Here is a 16,464-nt window from a genome sequence, read left to right on the forward strand (position 1 = left end):
AAAGTGCAGAAAAATAAGGAATGTAAAATAACATTGTTAATATTTAAATAAATAGAAAAAGAGAAAGTGAGACTAAGGACTTTTGCAAGATTATGGTTTTTCTCTACATAATTCATAATCAACTTTTGGTAATATAATTTATAAGCTGTAGATACCTGCAGAAATGGAACTCCTGTTCGTTCTATTGCAATCACACCCACTGTCTGATTCACCTCAAGGTCAAGGATTAAAATCTCTCGAGGATAGAGTAGCAACATGTGATTCCTTTTGGAAGGCAGGTATGCCAACTGAAGGCAATCATTGAGAGTTATGAATTCAGCACTGAAAAAAGTAAACATTTACTTCAGGCACCAAGAAATGAGTCAGACACACAAATGAACTTACTCATGAAACAGAAACAGACTCAGAGAAGCAGAAAACAAATTTATGGTTACCAAAGGGGGAAGGAGGTAGGGGAGGGATAAATTAAGTGTTTGGGATCAGCAGACACAAACTACTATATATAAAACAGATAAACAACAAGGTCCTACTGTGTAGCACAGGGAACTAGATTCAATATCCTGTAATAAACTATAATGGAAAAGAATCTGAAAAAGAACATGTAATATAATACGTATAACTGAACCACTTTGCTGTACACCAGAAACTAACATAGCATTGTAAATTAACCATAATTCAATTAAAAAAAAAAAGAGTCAGACTTTATTCGTATCAGAAAAAGCTAAAAAAGGATTGAATTTTGTACTTTCCACATAATAACTGTCAATGAGAAAGTACAACTGTTTCCTGAAATGACCAACATGGGCTAGCATCTAAAAATTAGATCTCTCCTTTGTGCCAAAATGCAAATTATGACAATGATACTGCATAGGTCAGATAGAGACATGTTTCTGAATATTTGAAAATGTAAAGCAGTCTAAGTCTGTGGTATGAGATGGTCAGTGACAATACTATATGGCATTCACAAGATAGTAGTTTTATTTTGATTTCGTAATTAGAAGTACTAGACAGACTGCTGAAATGAAGCCTCAGGACTAAAACATAAAGCACGTAGGGCAGTTAGGGCTAGGCAACTGGATCAGGAGTCACTGCACTATCTGACGGCTTGGGCAAGGCCTTCATTCACTTTTCAGCTGTCTTAAAGCTTTCTTGAAACAAAGCTTGGTACTTTATTCACTTACCACAGCATTTTCTTCTGTGTAAATAAAAGAGATGAAATGATATGAGGATTATAAAGACTGTTAAAGAGTCTCAAAACTCATTTTAGTAAGTTGTGATTGTGGTATGTATTTAATCACAACTTTATTTTATAATAAATTTATATTTAATATATTTCAGTAGGAATGGGCATACAATTATGTACCTTTTTTCTTACATAACAATTTTATTAAAAGGTTTTGAAACTTAAAGTTAGATTAGAGAACTAGAGACAGGGATGTGGATTGCATTAAAACCCTGGCTCTGCATTTCCTAGCTGGGTGAGCTTAAGTAACGTATTTAAAACAATGTGAGACTCAGCTTCCTCATTTATAATGTGGGCACAGTACTACTGCCCAGGATTGTAGCAAGATTATATGTAATAATGTATGTGAAAGCACCCAGAGTAGTTCTATTTGAAGGGATAAATAATGCATTTCCCCAGTACTCAAGATGAACATATGATTCACATGACAGAAAATATAACGTATATAAATCATAACTTATAAAACTATGCAGGCAAAAAATAATTATTTATGATACAGAATCAATGCAAAGTAAATAAGAAGTTCTCAAGATATTTAAGGAGCAATCTTAAATTATTTCAGCACAGGGTCGGGGATAAATTAGTGAATTTAATCAGCCTATGGTTTACTATATAAAAATGATATTTACATATAAATTCAGAATGTATTTGTAGAGCAATTTGTATTTTACATTTTTTAGGTAATTACCCACAAAGTCTAGATAGAATAATCTTAGCATATTAAAAATAAAAGCTTTTAAAAAATAAATGCCAAAAAAACTACCAAAGCAATAAAAATATAAGAACTACCATAGCACTAGGAAAAAGACAGAAATCTATTTTTAATGCATAAAATTAGTTCTTTAAAATAAAATTGTATTCAGTTGAAATTTCTGAAATAAACAATAATAGCTAGCCTTTACCAAAAGAACGCTTATTGAGTATCAGACACTATGTTCAGTACTTAAGCTATTGCACCTATTAATCCTTACAACCCTAAGAAATCCTTTAAAACACTATTTTAGAGATTGGGAGAGTGAAATTTGAGCAAGATTAAATTATATTTTGAGTCACAAAGCTACAGCTTCCCTTAGAATCTTGGCCCTTAAACAGTATGGGAAACATCTTCATATGCATGAGAAAAATACCTGTATTTTATTGGCTAATGAGATGACACAGCATTTAAGTCAGGAAAATGTATTTAAAATGAAAATCCAGCTTTTGTCCCCCAATTTTTAATGTGTTCAGTAGCCATAATCTTAGAATCTTTATCTCTTATTTTCAGAAGTCAAAACTTTTCATGTGTAAAAATCAGTGGGGGTTGTTTACCACATTACTGGAAACAAAGGAGCCACGTTAATGCTAAATCTCTTCTTAGGGGAAGAAACAAAAATCATTTTTCCTCTTATAAATTCAAAATTACAAACAAGAAAGGGTAACATGAAGAAAATTAATCTTAGTACATCTCCAAAAATGATGTTTTCATGAATAGATAATATCTAGATAAATGTTGAATAAATAAATGAATGTTGCTGTTAGTTTTACACTTGTAACCTACCTAGGTTTCTCTTGAGTGATTAAGATTTTCACTTTATTAAGAGCCTTCTTGGCCCCTGTGGCTGCAGCCAGCTTGCTGTGAGCTGGGCTGGAGTGTGGGCTGGATATGTACACTTTTTTCCCAGGGCCTGAGGGTGGCTTGGATGGAGAGAAGTCTGAGATGAATACAATGCCCTCACTGGTGAGTACTGTATTGAGAGAAGCAAAACTCTGATTAAAGTTTAATCAAGTTTAGCATAGAGTTTTATTCCAATACAATTTTGAGAGCAAAGTAATGATAATTTTAATAATATAGAACTGGCAGTGTTATGCAGTCATAACATAATGGGAATGTTCTCCAAGTTACAGTGAAACTGGTGGTCCATTACAGTTCATCAGAGGCCTCCAAGCTCAGCATTCCAAATTAATGTTTTATATTAAAAAGACACCAGAAGGTTACTGGCAGAAAGAACAAATGTTTGTTCTTCCAAATATATTCAGTGCATGGACTTTCATTAAAAACCTTTCCTCATTATATCTCATAACTCCAAAATCCAAAGACTTTCAGAATATAAAATTCACAGAAGAAAAAAAAAATCCCATATGGCTCTGCGTACCACACTTGGTAAGTTCAAATATTTGACTTGATGATACTAATTTTTCATCATTATCATGAGCTACTCAGTCTAAATATATTTCCTTTTTCTTCTTGAGTATCAAATTGAACCTCGGGATGTGTAAAGAGTGTTCTTTTTCTCTTTACATCTAGAGTAAAAGTGAAGTGCCAACAGCGGTTTACTAAGTGTACAGGAAACAGAAATATTCAAGGAGGCAGCACCACATTTAACAATACAAATTATACCTTTTTATGACTGAAAAAATAATCCCCCTCAAAACAGGCTGGCTAATACTAATACATATCTGATTATAAAAGTCTTATCTATCCTGGCAATCAGCAAGGCTGCTTTAAACACAGGGAACAAAGCAGCATTCAAGAATCATGACAACCCCAGCACATTCAATGAGCAAATTAAAGATGTTAGGTCAACTGATGCTTTGAAATATATAGTGCTCTCATCAACCAAATTACAGAGATGCAGTAAATTAGCCTGAAGCCTCTCTCCTTTCAGATTACAGAAGTCACCCTTCAAGGTCCCAGTCATTCCCCTTCTTTTCTGATGCCCTCACTCCCTGACTCTGCCAGCTAGGCCAGCCCTCCTCTGTGCTCCCACAGCACTGCATTTCACAGCAAACTAGTGAGTGAATGAGTGAGTGAGTGTACACATACGTTCATATACACACATTTATATATACGAAGCCTAAACACATTGTACTGCAATTATTTATACAGCTGTGTTTCCCATTTTAATTTCTCCTTGTCTGTCCTACTCTCCCTGCATCAACTCACACATACACACACCCCTCAATAAATGTTGGTGGATACATGTTAGAATTTTGAGTCATTCAAATCCAGGGAAAACATTCTTTACCATAGTTAATCCCCTTACCTCCTTCCAGTCGTTGATCAAATATCAAAATGAAGCCTACTTTGACCACTTTATCTAATACAACAACTTGCCCACTCCCATTCCCCCATTCCCTTTACCTTGTTTTACTTTTTTATACCACTTATAACCTCTTAATATATTGTAATTTATTAATTCATTATGTTCATCGTTTACAATCTGACTCTCCCTCACTAGAATGCAAACTTTATGAAGGAAGGAATTCTTGCCTTGGTTCACTGATATATTCCAGGTTCCCAGAACACTCCTGGCATATAACAATAGCTCAAGAAATATCTGTTGGATAACTGAATAAAAAATATTTTCTACATAATTTAGTCACAAAAATATCTGTCTAGAATCTAATTTTTAGATCAGTAGCTCAGTAAAATATCAAAAGCACATTGGGAAAAACAGCCTCCACGAGAAAAAAATCCCTTGGGCTTGGTCTGTTCCTGACATGCATCTGTTTATGGCACTCAAAATACACGGCATGAATTAAAACAATTTTTTAAAAAGGAAGAAATGAATTTGGCCACAGACTAAATGAAACCCTTGACTCAGGTTCTTTCGATGTTCCTAGAAAAAAATTTAATTAAGTCTGAATTAGAGTAACACAGCAACTCTCTCTTTCTCTGACTAATCTAATTCTGTTCACAAATTCCACACAGTGAAGGTCTAGCTTGCTGATTTAAATTTCTAACCATCAAAATACTTGCAAATGCTATGGGTTATGATTTAGTATCTGTAATAGGAGCTGAAAATATATGAACTAAATGTGTTTCTCATTTTAACATTATAAATGTATGAAGGGTGTGTGTGTGTTTATCTTATGTACATAGCATTAACCATATATGTTACAAACACCTCAACTCATTTTCCACAAGAAACTAGTACTCACAAGTTAAATGTGAGGGATCAAAAGGATCAAAAGAAAAAGAAAGAATGTTATCTGCATAGCTCTTCTTCCAGAGTTTTGTGCCAGTATCTGCATTCCAGAGCACAATATAATTTGGCGGATGGATAGCAAGCAATAAATCTCGGGAAGCATCTTGATTCCATAACCACTGAACATCTGTAAGGACCAGAAAAATAAAGGCAAAATTCAGAAATCACCCACTTCAAATTATTTGTCTAATGTGTCCTTGATATCTAGTTGTGTGTGTGTGTGTGTTTACATAATCCTTAAAATCTTAACTACCCCCCCCTCAATGTTGCATATATGTGTCAGGACTGATAGGAAAAGCTAATTTTATATAAAAATGAGCTGTCTGGACATTAGAATCTAGAGGTCAAAATTTCCAAGTAATCTGAAATATTACTTCAAAGAAAATACAAAGCAATTTACACTATTCATTATTTAAAACTTTATGTCAAAGACTGTCCTAGCCATGATCAATGTCAGACTCTCCTAATGTTTTTGTGGAATTACCTAATGGGACTTTACAGAATTTCATGTTTTTTCATAACAATAAAGAGGATAAGGATCTAGTTCAGTAGTACAGTAAGTACTTGACAAATATTTTTTAAATAGTCATTTAAAAGATTCACTCAGTCAAGAGAGCCACTCAGTCAAAGCCTGAAGAGCCAGGAATACTGTATTGATTATAGGTCAGTAACATAAGCAAGCTAACAAATGATCTATATGAAAATGAGAAAAAAATTTTATCTCTATTAAGAGAAAGTAAGCACTGAGGGCTAATTCAAAAGAGCAGTTCGGGCAAGCTTACTTATATCATAGCTTACATTTACAAGACTGTTCACAGCAGCTTCATTTTTCTCATCATCATGCTCAACTGAGGGCAAGATTGAAATTAATGCATTTTACCAAAGCACAAATCAACTGAGATTTGAGGAAATAAGCCCAGAAGCGTATTGATAAGGAAAAGAAAGCTAGATTCGGATCAGCAGAACAGGCTAAACACAATCAAGAGTTAAGTGAGAAGTGACGAAATTAAACGAATGGGAAAAACCAACCACTCTAAGGGTAAGTGTATTAATACAGACGCTTGGCGGAGTACAGACTTTCCTCACCCTGAATAGGCTTGGCATGCTCCTGGATCTCACACTGAGCTACTCCTGCTGCTACATCCCAAACGATGATCTTTCCATTGACATCAGCAGAAGCTAAGCGCAAGGAATATGGCGAGCCAATGTTATGGTGATAATTTTCCCTGGCCCATTTAACCTAGTATCAAGAAGAAATCAAATCAAGTAAATACTTGCACTGGGTGAAACTACACATAATTTTCATAAAACACCAACTGGAACCCAAACTACATTCTACACTTATATTATAAAAATAGGGAACTAGGGAACCCTACTACACTGTTGGTGGGAATGTAAATTGGTACAGCCACTATGGAGAACAGTATGGAGGTTCCTTAAAAAACTAAAAATAGAACTACCATATGACCCAGCAATCCCACTCCTGGGCATATACCCAGAGAAAACCATAATTCAAAAAGATACATGCACCCCGATGTTCACTGCAGCACTATTTACAATAGGTAGGACATGGAAGCAAACTAAATGTCCCTCAGTGGAGGCATGGATAAAAATGTGGTACATACATACAATGGAATATTACTCATCCATAAAAAAGAACAAAATAATGTCATTTATAGCAACATGAATGGACCCAGACATTGTCATACTGAGTGAAGTAAGTCACGTACAGAAAGACAAATATCATATGATATTGCTTATATGTGGAATCTAAAAAAAAGGGTACAAATGAACTTATTTACAAAACAGAAGTAGAGTCACGAATATAGTAAACAAACTTATGATTACCAAGGGATAAGGGCAGGGGGAGGGATAAATTGGGAGATTGGGATTGACATTTACACACTACTATATATAAAATTGATAACTAATAAGAACCTGCTGTATAGCACAGAGAACTCTACTTAATACTCTGTAATGGGCTACATGGGAAAAGAATCTAAAAAAAAAAAAGTGGATATGTGTGTATGTATAACTGATTCACTTTGCTGTACAGCAGAAACTAACACAACATTGTAAATCAACTATACTCCAATAAAAATTTTTAAAAAAGGAAACTAGCTTCCATCTTGAAAGTCAGACATTTTTATTATTATGATATTTTTTAAAAGTTGCAATTAAAATATTTTTGAAAACATCACCATGTTCCTGCCTTTAAAATATGAAAAATGATGCACAGCCTTAATAATCTGGGGAATTCAGGTAAAAAAAACTCCAGAATACCATATCTTAAAATGGTATGATCATTGGTATATCGTTTGATCATAGTAATAACCATAAAATCTAATTCTGAAATAACATGTAAAATCCTAAATTGCTAAGCAGAATCTTTTCCTGCATTCTATTCTTCTAATTAAAAGGAGACAACTTACAGCTACAAAAACCTTGCAAAGGAAAAAAACAAAAGCAAACAAAAACTCTGGCTATCCCTCTCATAAAATTGGAAAATAACGTTAACAGTTTTTTCTCTAAAAAACAAATTTGTGCATCATAGTTTTAGTAATATCATTAAGAATAGTTTTTTTAAAAAATAAAAAACACAAGAATCCTGGCACAAAATCAAGGAATTAACTGAGCATCGCATAATGGCAGAGTAAGGAATAAAACACAGAGTCCTTACTCTGAGCCAAGGCCTTCCCTGGATACAACCTCCCCTCCCCTCTAGCTCAGCATCCTACTTGCTTACTTCAGAACATTTCCCACACAACACTTTGTAATTACTCTGTTTACTTTCTTTTGACCTATCATCAACCCTATCACCAATCCCGCTCCATAGGGCAGGATCACCAAGGCCTCGCTCACATTTCTATCTCCCAGCCTATAACACAGTGCTTGCAGCTGACGTTCGAGTATGTGTTCAGTAAACGAACTTAACACCACAGACACTTCAAGTATATACCTATGTAGACATATGTACACAGACACACATATGTGTGTATTTATAAGTAAGCACTCATAGAAAATGCTAGGTTAGGGAAGCATGCTAACCAATTCCAACAGCCTTCATGAAAAAGATGGAAACAAAAAGTTTTCTGAACTCCAGTGTTAATAAGCTTTATGTTTCTACTCCAACACATCTTTTCCTCAGGCAAGAATTTTTTTAATAAAATGTGTGCATAGGCATATATATATATATGCATATATGTTTGAATGTATATAAACGTATATTCACATGTGTGAATGTATGTATACTCTCCCTCCTCATTATTTGCAGATTCTGTATTTGTGAATTTGCCTACTCGCTAAAATGTATTTGTGATTTTATTTGCGAAATCAGTATTTGCAGTGCTTTTGCAGTCATTCATGGACATGTGCAGGGTAGTGAAAAATCTGAGTCCCTCAACATACAACTGCATCCCAGCTGTGGTTGAATGAGGCACTCTTGTTCCAGTTCTCATAATGTAAACAAATGTCTTTTCTGAGGTCTATTAAGTACCATGTTTTTTGCATTTTTGTGCTTCTTGTTGATGATTTCACGTTTAAAATGGTCCTCAAGCGCAGCGTTGAAGTGCTGTCTAGTGCTCCTAAGCACAAGAAGTTGTGACGTGCCTTACAGAAAAAAAACACGTGAAATAACCTTTGTCCAGGCATGAATCATAGTGCTGTCGGTCATGAGCTCACTGATAATAAATCAACAATATATAATAAATGTCTTTTAACAGAAACACATATAAAACAAGGTTATGTATCAATCAGTTGATGAAAATATTGTGACTAAAGGCTCACTCGGAACCACACCGTGTATTTCCCCGAGGAGCCATCAATGTTTCAGTATATGCTAACTCAGCATTTGCAACAACTTTACAGAATAAAACTACCACGGATAAGAATTATTGTTGTGTGTGTGTGTGTGTGTGTAGTACTTGAATTCCATCTTTGTAAATGTCAAGCAGTGTACATATTAAAAAAAAAAATCAGACCTACTAGAGAATGGACTTGAGGACACGGGGAGGGGGAAGGGTAAGCTGGGACAAAGTGAGAGAGTGGCATGGACATATATACACTACCAAACATAAAATAGATAGCTAGTGGGAAGCAGTCGCATAGCACAGGGAGATCAGCTCGGTGCTTTGTGACCACCTACAGGGGTGGGAGAGGGAGGGTGGGAGGGAGGGAGAGGCAAGAGGGAAGAGATATGGGGATATATGTATATGTATAACCGATTCACTTTGTTATAAAGCAGAAACTAACACACCATTGTAAAGCAATTACACTACAATAAAAATGTTAAAAAAAAATCACCTAAACACAGCATAATCAAACTGCTGAAAATCAAGATAAGGAGATGAGATGAGAAAAGATACGATGCATACACAGAAACAAAGACAAAAATTTCTCATTAAAAATTACCCAAGCTGGGAGTGATATCTTTAAAGCACTACAAGAAAAAAAGAAAAACAAAAAACAAAAAAACTGGTGAAATAGTTTCTCAGCCAAATAAAAGCTGAGAGGATCAACCAGCTGAGAGGATCAGATACCTCAAGGACTTAAAGGAAATTCTTCAGGCAAAAGGAATATGACGCCAGACTGAAACACAGATCTACACTAAGAAATGAGAACTCCAGAAATGCCAAAAAGATAGAAATGGGGGGGGGGGAGAGAATATATTTTTTCTCAAAATAAAAAAAAACAAAAAAACAAAAAAACCCCCTATACCTAACATCAGAATTGATGGTGAAGGACTGAATGCTTTCCTCCTAGGCTCAGGAATAAGACAAGAGTATCCTCCCTCCACTTCTATTCATTGTAGTAGAGGTCCTAGTCAACACAATAGGACAAAGGAAAAGAAATAAAAGACACCAGATTATCAGTGAAAAACCCAAACTTGTCGTTATCTGCAGATAACATGATTGTCTATGTTAAAAAAAAAAAAAAAATCACCCAAATTACTAGATCTAACAAGTTTAGCAAGATCACAAGATACATGTTAGTATTAAAAAAAAAAAATCACCTGTATTTTTCTCTACTTCACATTACATACAAAAATTAACTCAAAATGGATCTGAAATTTAAATATAAGAGCTAAAACCATACATTCTTAGATGAAAACAAAGGTGTAAATCTTCTTGACATTGGGAAGAGCAATGGTTCTTGGATACAGCAACAAAAGAAAAAAAATTATACCTACATCAAAATTTAAAACTTGTGCTTCATAGGGCACTATCAAAAAAGTGAATGATAACTCACAGAATGAGGGAAAATATTTGCCAACCATATATCTGATAAGGGACTTGTATCTAGAATACATAAAGAACTCTTACAACTCCAAAATTTTTAAAAATACAATTTTAAAATGGGCAAAGGAATGAACAGACACTTCTCAAAGAAGATCTACAAATGGCCAAAAAACACATGAAAAGATGCTAAACATCATTAGCCATCAGAGAAATGCAAACCAAAACCACAATGAGAACCACTTCATATCTGCTAGGATGGCTATAATCAAAAGGACATGTAATAACAAGTTTTGTTCAGGATGAGGAGAAATTGGAGCCCTCATATGCTGCTATAGGAATGTAAAATAGTGCAGCCTCTTTGGAAAATGGTCTGGCAGTTCCTCAAAAAGTTAAACATAGAGTTACCACGAGTCAGCAATTCTAATCCTAGGCATATACCCAAGAGAAATGAAAACATAGGTTCACACAAACAGACTGTGCACAAATGTTCACAGCAGTATTATTCATAATACCTAAAAAGTGGGAAATACCCAAATGTCCATCAATAAATAAATATTGTATTTCATACAATGGAATATTATTCAGCAATAAAAAGGAACAGAGTATTGACATATGCTACGGCATGGATGAACCTTGAAACATTATGCTAGGTGAAAGAAGCCAGGCACATATCGTATCGTCTCATTTATTTGAAATGCCTAGAACAGACAAATCTACAGGACATAAAGTAGATTAGTGGCTGCCTAGGGATGAAGGGGACGGGGAAAAGGCATGGGTGGCAACTGCTAATGGGTACAGGGTTTCTTTTGGGGGTTATGAAACTGACTGTGGTGACAGCTACACAGCTCTGTGGATATACTGAAAGCCAGGGAATTGTATGCTTTAAACAGGTGAATTTAAATGGTATGAATATCTCAGTAAAGCTGTTAACAATGAAAAAGACCTCAAATCTCTATCTCCAATTGTAACATCTCTCCTAAAATTTCAGATCAGTATAATTCAATTGCGCCAGGTGTCTCAGACTTTGCACGTTAAACACTTAAACTCACCAACTTCTCACACACTCACCTCATCAAAGCAACACTGCCATTCAACTACTCAACAGAAACCTTGGAGTCATTCTATTCTGACTCTCCCTTAAGATTGTTTACTATAAAGGCTATCAAGTTTACCTCTTAGCTCCTAAATGTAACTCCTTCACGCCTCCGCTTTATTTTAGGCCCTAAGAATTTCCTGCCCAAATTACTGCAGTTCTCCTAAATGATCCCACTGCCTTGTCTTGCCTTTTTACAACAGATCCTCCACTGATTCCAGAATGAGTTTTTCTAAAATGCAAATACGATCATATCAATCTCCTACTTAAAAATCTAGATTCCTTCATAATCTTACAAACCTTTCGGGGCAGGTGAATTTCTCCAGCTGCCTTCTTTCATCACTCCTACATGTGTATCCCAACATGTGTACATATGACTTACTGAGATTCTAGCGATATTTAAAACTTTAGAATAGACAATATGTTATAGGGTCAAAGTGGGATCTGACTTACCTTGACAACATCAGCTTTATGTTTTTCTAAAACTTGAAGCGTTTGAGCAGTATTGGAATCAATCACTACCACCAGCGAATGACATCCATAAGCAATTAAACCTTGCCAGCCCCTAACAAAAAGTGTTAAAATTTAAGTAAAAAGCAAAGCAAAGCAACTTCTCTCTTGCCAAGAGGCAGCCTAAATAAGTGAGAAATCTAACTAACAAGCACCACCATTAATAAAATTATTTAAGCCCAAAGGCTAGTATTTTACATTATACCATTTAAATAAAATGTCTAGTTTAGCTTTAAAAAAGCTTGTTTAGTTTTTCTTTCAGATAAAAAAAGGTTCTGAGAGATATGCACGTAGAGCCGTGAAGACGTATAAAGCAACTCCCGTCGTCTTTTTGCCTTTGAGGGCGTATACCTCGTCTTATTCAACTTTAAATACTGAGCATCCACAAAGTGCGTGGGACCACGCTCCCCTGTATCTGTGATTAGCCCCGGTCCTTCCCACCAGATAAAAAGACAAACAGTGAACAGGAGGTTTCGGTACTCTTGCCAACATTCCCAGTAGCCACAGCGACCGCAGTTTGCTTTATATCTGTCTAGTTGTTAATTTGCAGTGTCATTTTACAGTAAACCGATAAAGGTGAAATGAAGTGCCGGCGAGAGCACAGGTGCCTGGCACAGGGTCTGGCACACTGTTCAACGAATAAAGGTAAGAAACAGGGATGAAAGAGAAAGAAGACAGAATGGGGACGAGAACGTGGTCGGGGAATTGACATTGGGGAGAGAAGGCTGGAGACTGGAGAGAGGTTAAGAGACGAGACTGGGAGGGTGAGGAAGGTGTGGGGAAAAGAGCAAAGAGAAACAGAGATGCGAGAACGAGGGCAAATATATCCACACCGGGAAAGTTCCCACATGGGGCATTTACGGCTTTTACAGTAACAACAAAAATCCAGCATTTAAATGAAAATCTCCAAGTGTGAAGGCGGCACCCAGTCTTTGCGAGGCCAAACTAAGCGGGGGGGGGGGGGGGGGGGTGAAACCTCTTGTTTTGTCCCCTTCCCCTCACAAACTCCTGGCCGAGCCTGGCGGCCTCGGAGCCCCGCGCCCTCACCAGTCCACCGCCGCCTTGTTGTGGGCACTGAGGGCCCCGGTGAGGGTGCGCGCCGACACCTTAAAATTCACCGTGTAGGGCAACATCGCTGCGCCTAAGCCCGGCCCTCGACGCCGACCCGCAACCAGGAAGCGGCGACCACTGCGCTTCCGCTCCAAACAGAGTCCGGGTGGCTCCGTGGGCGCCGCAGTTTGGTTCCGCCGAATCCGAGGTTCCACCGCCCCCAGATACGGCTTCCTTCAGGTTCCGCCACGCCTATGTTCCGGCTGCTTCAGGATGCCGCCGCTGTAGCGGTTCCGCAGCTCTGCGTAGGAGCCGGTGGTTCCTGGAAGAAAGAGGTGCTGACTCTGGTTACGTCCGGTTTGTTCAGACTGGGACTGCGTAGACCTATGTGCCCTGCTGGAAATGGTGAAAAGCAGGAGCTAAAAGCCCCAATTAGCCTTTCTGCCTTGGATTAGTTCACTTAGGGCAACTACCAATGACAGGCACTGTTGTAGGCATCGAAGATGTGGTGATGAGGAAGACACAAAGTCTCCGCCCTCATGGAGTTTATAGAATAAATGCATGTGTGAAGTTAATTGGATGAATGGAGAGAGTGAATGAGAAGAATGGCCGGAACATAAAAGATTTGCAAATATGGAGAATACTCCATATCTGGCCTTGGAAATACTTTAAAAACAACAACCACAAAATAGCGTTTCTCCTGAGGCCAAGTGCCCTTTGCCTGTTTGTCTGTTTGTTGGGGTAGCTTTCGTTTGGCAGTTTCTCCTCTGCTGCTCTCCTTCAAGTCAGACTCAGTGCCTCCCTCCTCTGTACTCCACACTTTTTTCATCCTTTAACACTCGACACAATGATTTCTTTACAGTTTTTGCAGTCTTCTGTCTCTCCCCCAACACATTGCTAGTTCCTTGATCAACAAAAGGAACGAAAGTAATGGTAATTTTGTCATCATGGGTCGTTGTGTCCACCTTATCACTCTTATAAAACAGCTTTCTCAAAGATTACCGACAACGTCCTCTTAGTTGTGAAAGTTAGTGAATACATTTTGGCTTTTAGTTGTTCTCTGGCAATTGTTGCTGCTTCCCTTCCCTTCCCTTCCCTTGCTGTCCTGCCTTCCCTGCCCCACATCCCTCCCTACTGATGATACTTTGGGGCTAGCAAAGATACCCATAACCACAGATCTAAATACACCACTCCCTTATTAAAAGTCATTGGTGCCTCCTGTGACAGAGATTGCTAATTGGCTCCCAGAATTTATTCACCCCTTCTTTCTTAGGAACGTAACCACAATTTGTTTCCAGGCACATTATCACTCCATTAAATTAATACATACCCCAGCTTCCCTTACAACTAGATCAAGTCATAAGGCTAAATTCTGGCCAGTGAGATGTAAATGGAAGTGTGTAGTGACCTCTGAGAAACCACTCTTCTGTGCTGTTCTTCTGTGCTATTTCAATATTTATACCCTACATTATTGTTATCTGCAGATATGTTTGTCTAGCAAGGGAGACTAATACATTTTTAGGCAACTGTGTTATAGCAGAATAAATACACTCTAGTAGACTTAGAACTCCTCTCAGAAAGGAACCAAATCTCAATATTCCTTTCTTCCCAATGCCCAACACTCTTCCTGGTCCTCAATAAATGACTGATGGTGCAAGAGTTTTAAATGGCCTTAAGCATAAGGTCAACCAGGCATGAGGTGACAGTAAGGAGTCAGCGCAGAAGCTCACAAGTGGAGAAGGGGAGCAGGGAACCCTCTTATAGGAAGAGGAATTAATTAGTTTGACTCTGTAAGCTACCTTGAGGACATGAATGTTGAATATTCAGGGCAAGGATGGATGAACAGCTGGTGTTGGGACAGTAATATGTCTCCCATGGTACGAGAGTGTGAATTAAGTATGTCAATAGGTTTTTATGACTTTCTCTGAAGCGTCTGTCTTGGCCAGTGTGGAAGACAGAATAAACACATTGGACAATTGCTCTTTCCATGGGCAAGAACCTAAGCTCCTCTTCTATGCCTGAAAAACTACCATTTCACTCCACGTCCAATGACGTCAACTCCAAAGCCAGGTAAAGTGGGCTCAGAGCATCCTTCCACTGCTGTCTCATTTGCTTCCCTAAACTAGGACAACTTTTTTTCCTCTTTTAAAGTTGGTGGAGATAAGAATATAATGGTGATATTTCTGATTACTACTCTGCGTGGGTGGGACAAAGCAGAGGAAAGGGATGAAGACAAAAATAATATATTACTGAATAAATCACCTTGTGAGTGAAATTTCCAAGGTCACATCAGAGAGCGCTGGTAAATTGGTTTGCCCATGGATGGAGATGCTGAGGATGAAGGTGATGAAGTCAGTTGCTTACTATGGAGCACTCATAAAATGCCAGGTACTACGACAAGCCCTTCACCTGCATCATCCCACTGAGTCTACTCAAAGTCATAAGGCTGTATTATAACAAGTAGCCTATGGATGACAAAATTAAGGCTCACAGAGTTGCCTGAAGTTATACAGTCAATAAAAGGCAGAGCCAGTGTTGGAACCCAGGTGAATCTGATTCCAGAACTGATACTTTTAACTACTGACAGCACCACATTGCCCTCCATGGCACAATCCACACCACGGTCCAGTTGCAATGAATGCCAGCTGCCTGGGAAGCACAGGACTTTTTAAAAATCATACTTCTATTGAGATATAATTCATATAATTCACCTACTTAATCACACAATTTGGTTGGTTTTAGTATATTCACAGAGCTTTGCAACCATCACCACATTCAATTTTAGACTATTTCGTCACTTCGAAAAGAAATCCTATACCCGTTAACAGTCAGTCATCATTTCCCCCTGACCTCATGACCCCCTCCTCATCCCTAGGCAACCACTAATCTACTATCTCCGTAGATTTGACTATTCTGGACATTTCACAGAAATGGAATCATACAACATTTGGCTCTTTGTACCTGTCTTCTTCCCTTAGTGTAATGTTTTCAAATTTTTCCATTTTGTAGTATATAGCAGTACTTTATTATTTTTATTTCTGAATAATATTTCATTGTATGGATATAGCACCTTTTATTTATCCATTCATCTATTAATGCACATTTGTGTTGTTTTTACCTTCCAGCTATTACAAATAATGCTACTGTGAACATTCCTGTGCAGGTTTTTACGTGAACATATGTTTTCATTTCTCTTGGGTATATACCTGGGGCTGGAACTGCCAGCTCATACGGTAATTCTAATGTTTAACTTTTTAAGGAACTACAAGACTGTTTTCCAAAGAGGCTGCTGCGCCATTTTACATCCCATCAGCAGTGTATGAGGCTGGCACTTTCTCCACATTCTCCCCAACACTTTTTATT

General features: G+C 37.4%; 1 protein-coding gene and 1 long non-coding RNA gene across 9 annotated transcripts in view; one reads left to right on the forward strand and one right to left on the reverse strand.

Annotated features, from left to right (window-relative positions):
• WDR11 (WD repeat domain 11) overlaps positions 1 to 13,432 on the reverse strand; it is a 63,322-nt gene extending 49,890 nt beyond the window's left edge. The window contains exons 1-6 of one of the 6 annotated variants that reach the window (XR_014253382.1): positions 13,099 to 13,428; positions 11,995 to 12,106; positions 6,298 to 6,451; positions 5,165 to 5,338; positions 2,781 to 2,967; positions 156 to 321 (exon numbers count right to left, since the gene is read on the reverse strand). Coding sequence is in view for 4 of the 6 variants with exons in the window: in XM_082424748.1 (XP_082280874.1) it covers positions 156 to 321; positions 2,781 to 2,967; positions 5,165 to 5,338; positions 6,298 to 6,451; positions 11,995 to 12,106; positions 13,099 to 13,184 (879 nt within the window). In the remaining 2 variants the exon portion in view is untranslated. Of the gene's footprint in view, positions 1 to 155; positions 322 to 2,780; positions 2,968 to 5,164; positions 5,339 to 6,297; positions 6,452 to 11,994; positions 12,107 to 13,098 lie in introns of all 6 variants that reach the window. The other 5 variants (XR_014253383.1, XM_082424748.1, XM_082424746.1 and 2 more) reach the window with 5 other exon arrangements.
• Positions 12,113 to 16,464, forward strand: part of LOC309642822 — a 29,451-nt gene continuing 25,099 nt past the window's right edge. For all 3 annotated transcript variants that reach the window (XR_014253390.1, XR_014253391.1, XR_014253392.1), the window contains exons 1-2: positions 12,113 to 12,696; positions 15,032 to 15,171. This is a non-coding gene — a long non-coding RNA (uncharacterized lncRNA). The remainder of the gene's footprint in view (positions 12,697 to 15,031; positions 15,172 to 16,464) is intronic.

Source organism: Balaenoptera physalus (genome assembly GCF_965194825.1).
Source record: "Balaenoptera physalus genome assembly, chromosome: 14".
Classification (NCBI taxonomy): domain Eukaryota; kingdom Metazoa; phylum Chordata; class Mammalia; order Artiodactyla; family Balaenopteridae; genus Balaenoptera; species Balaenoptera physalus.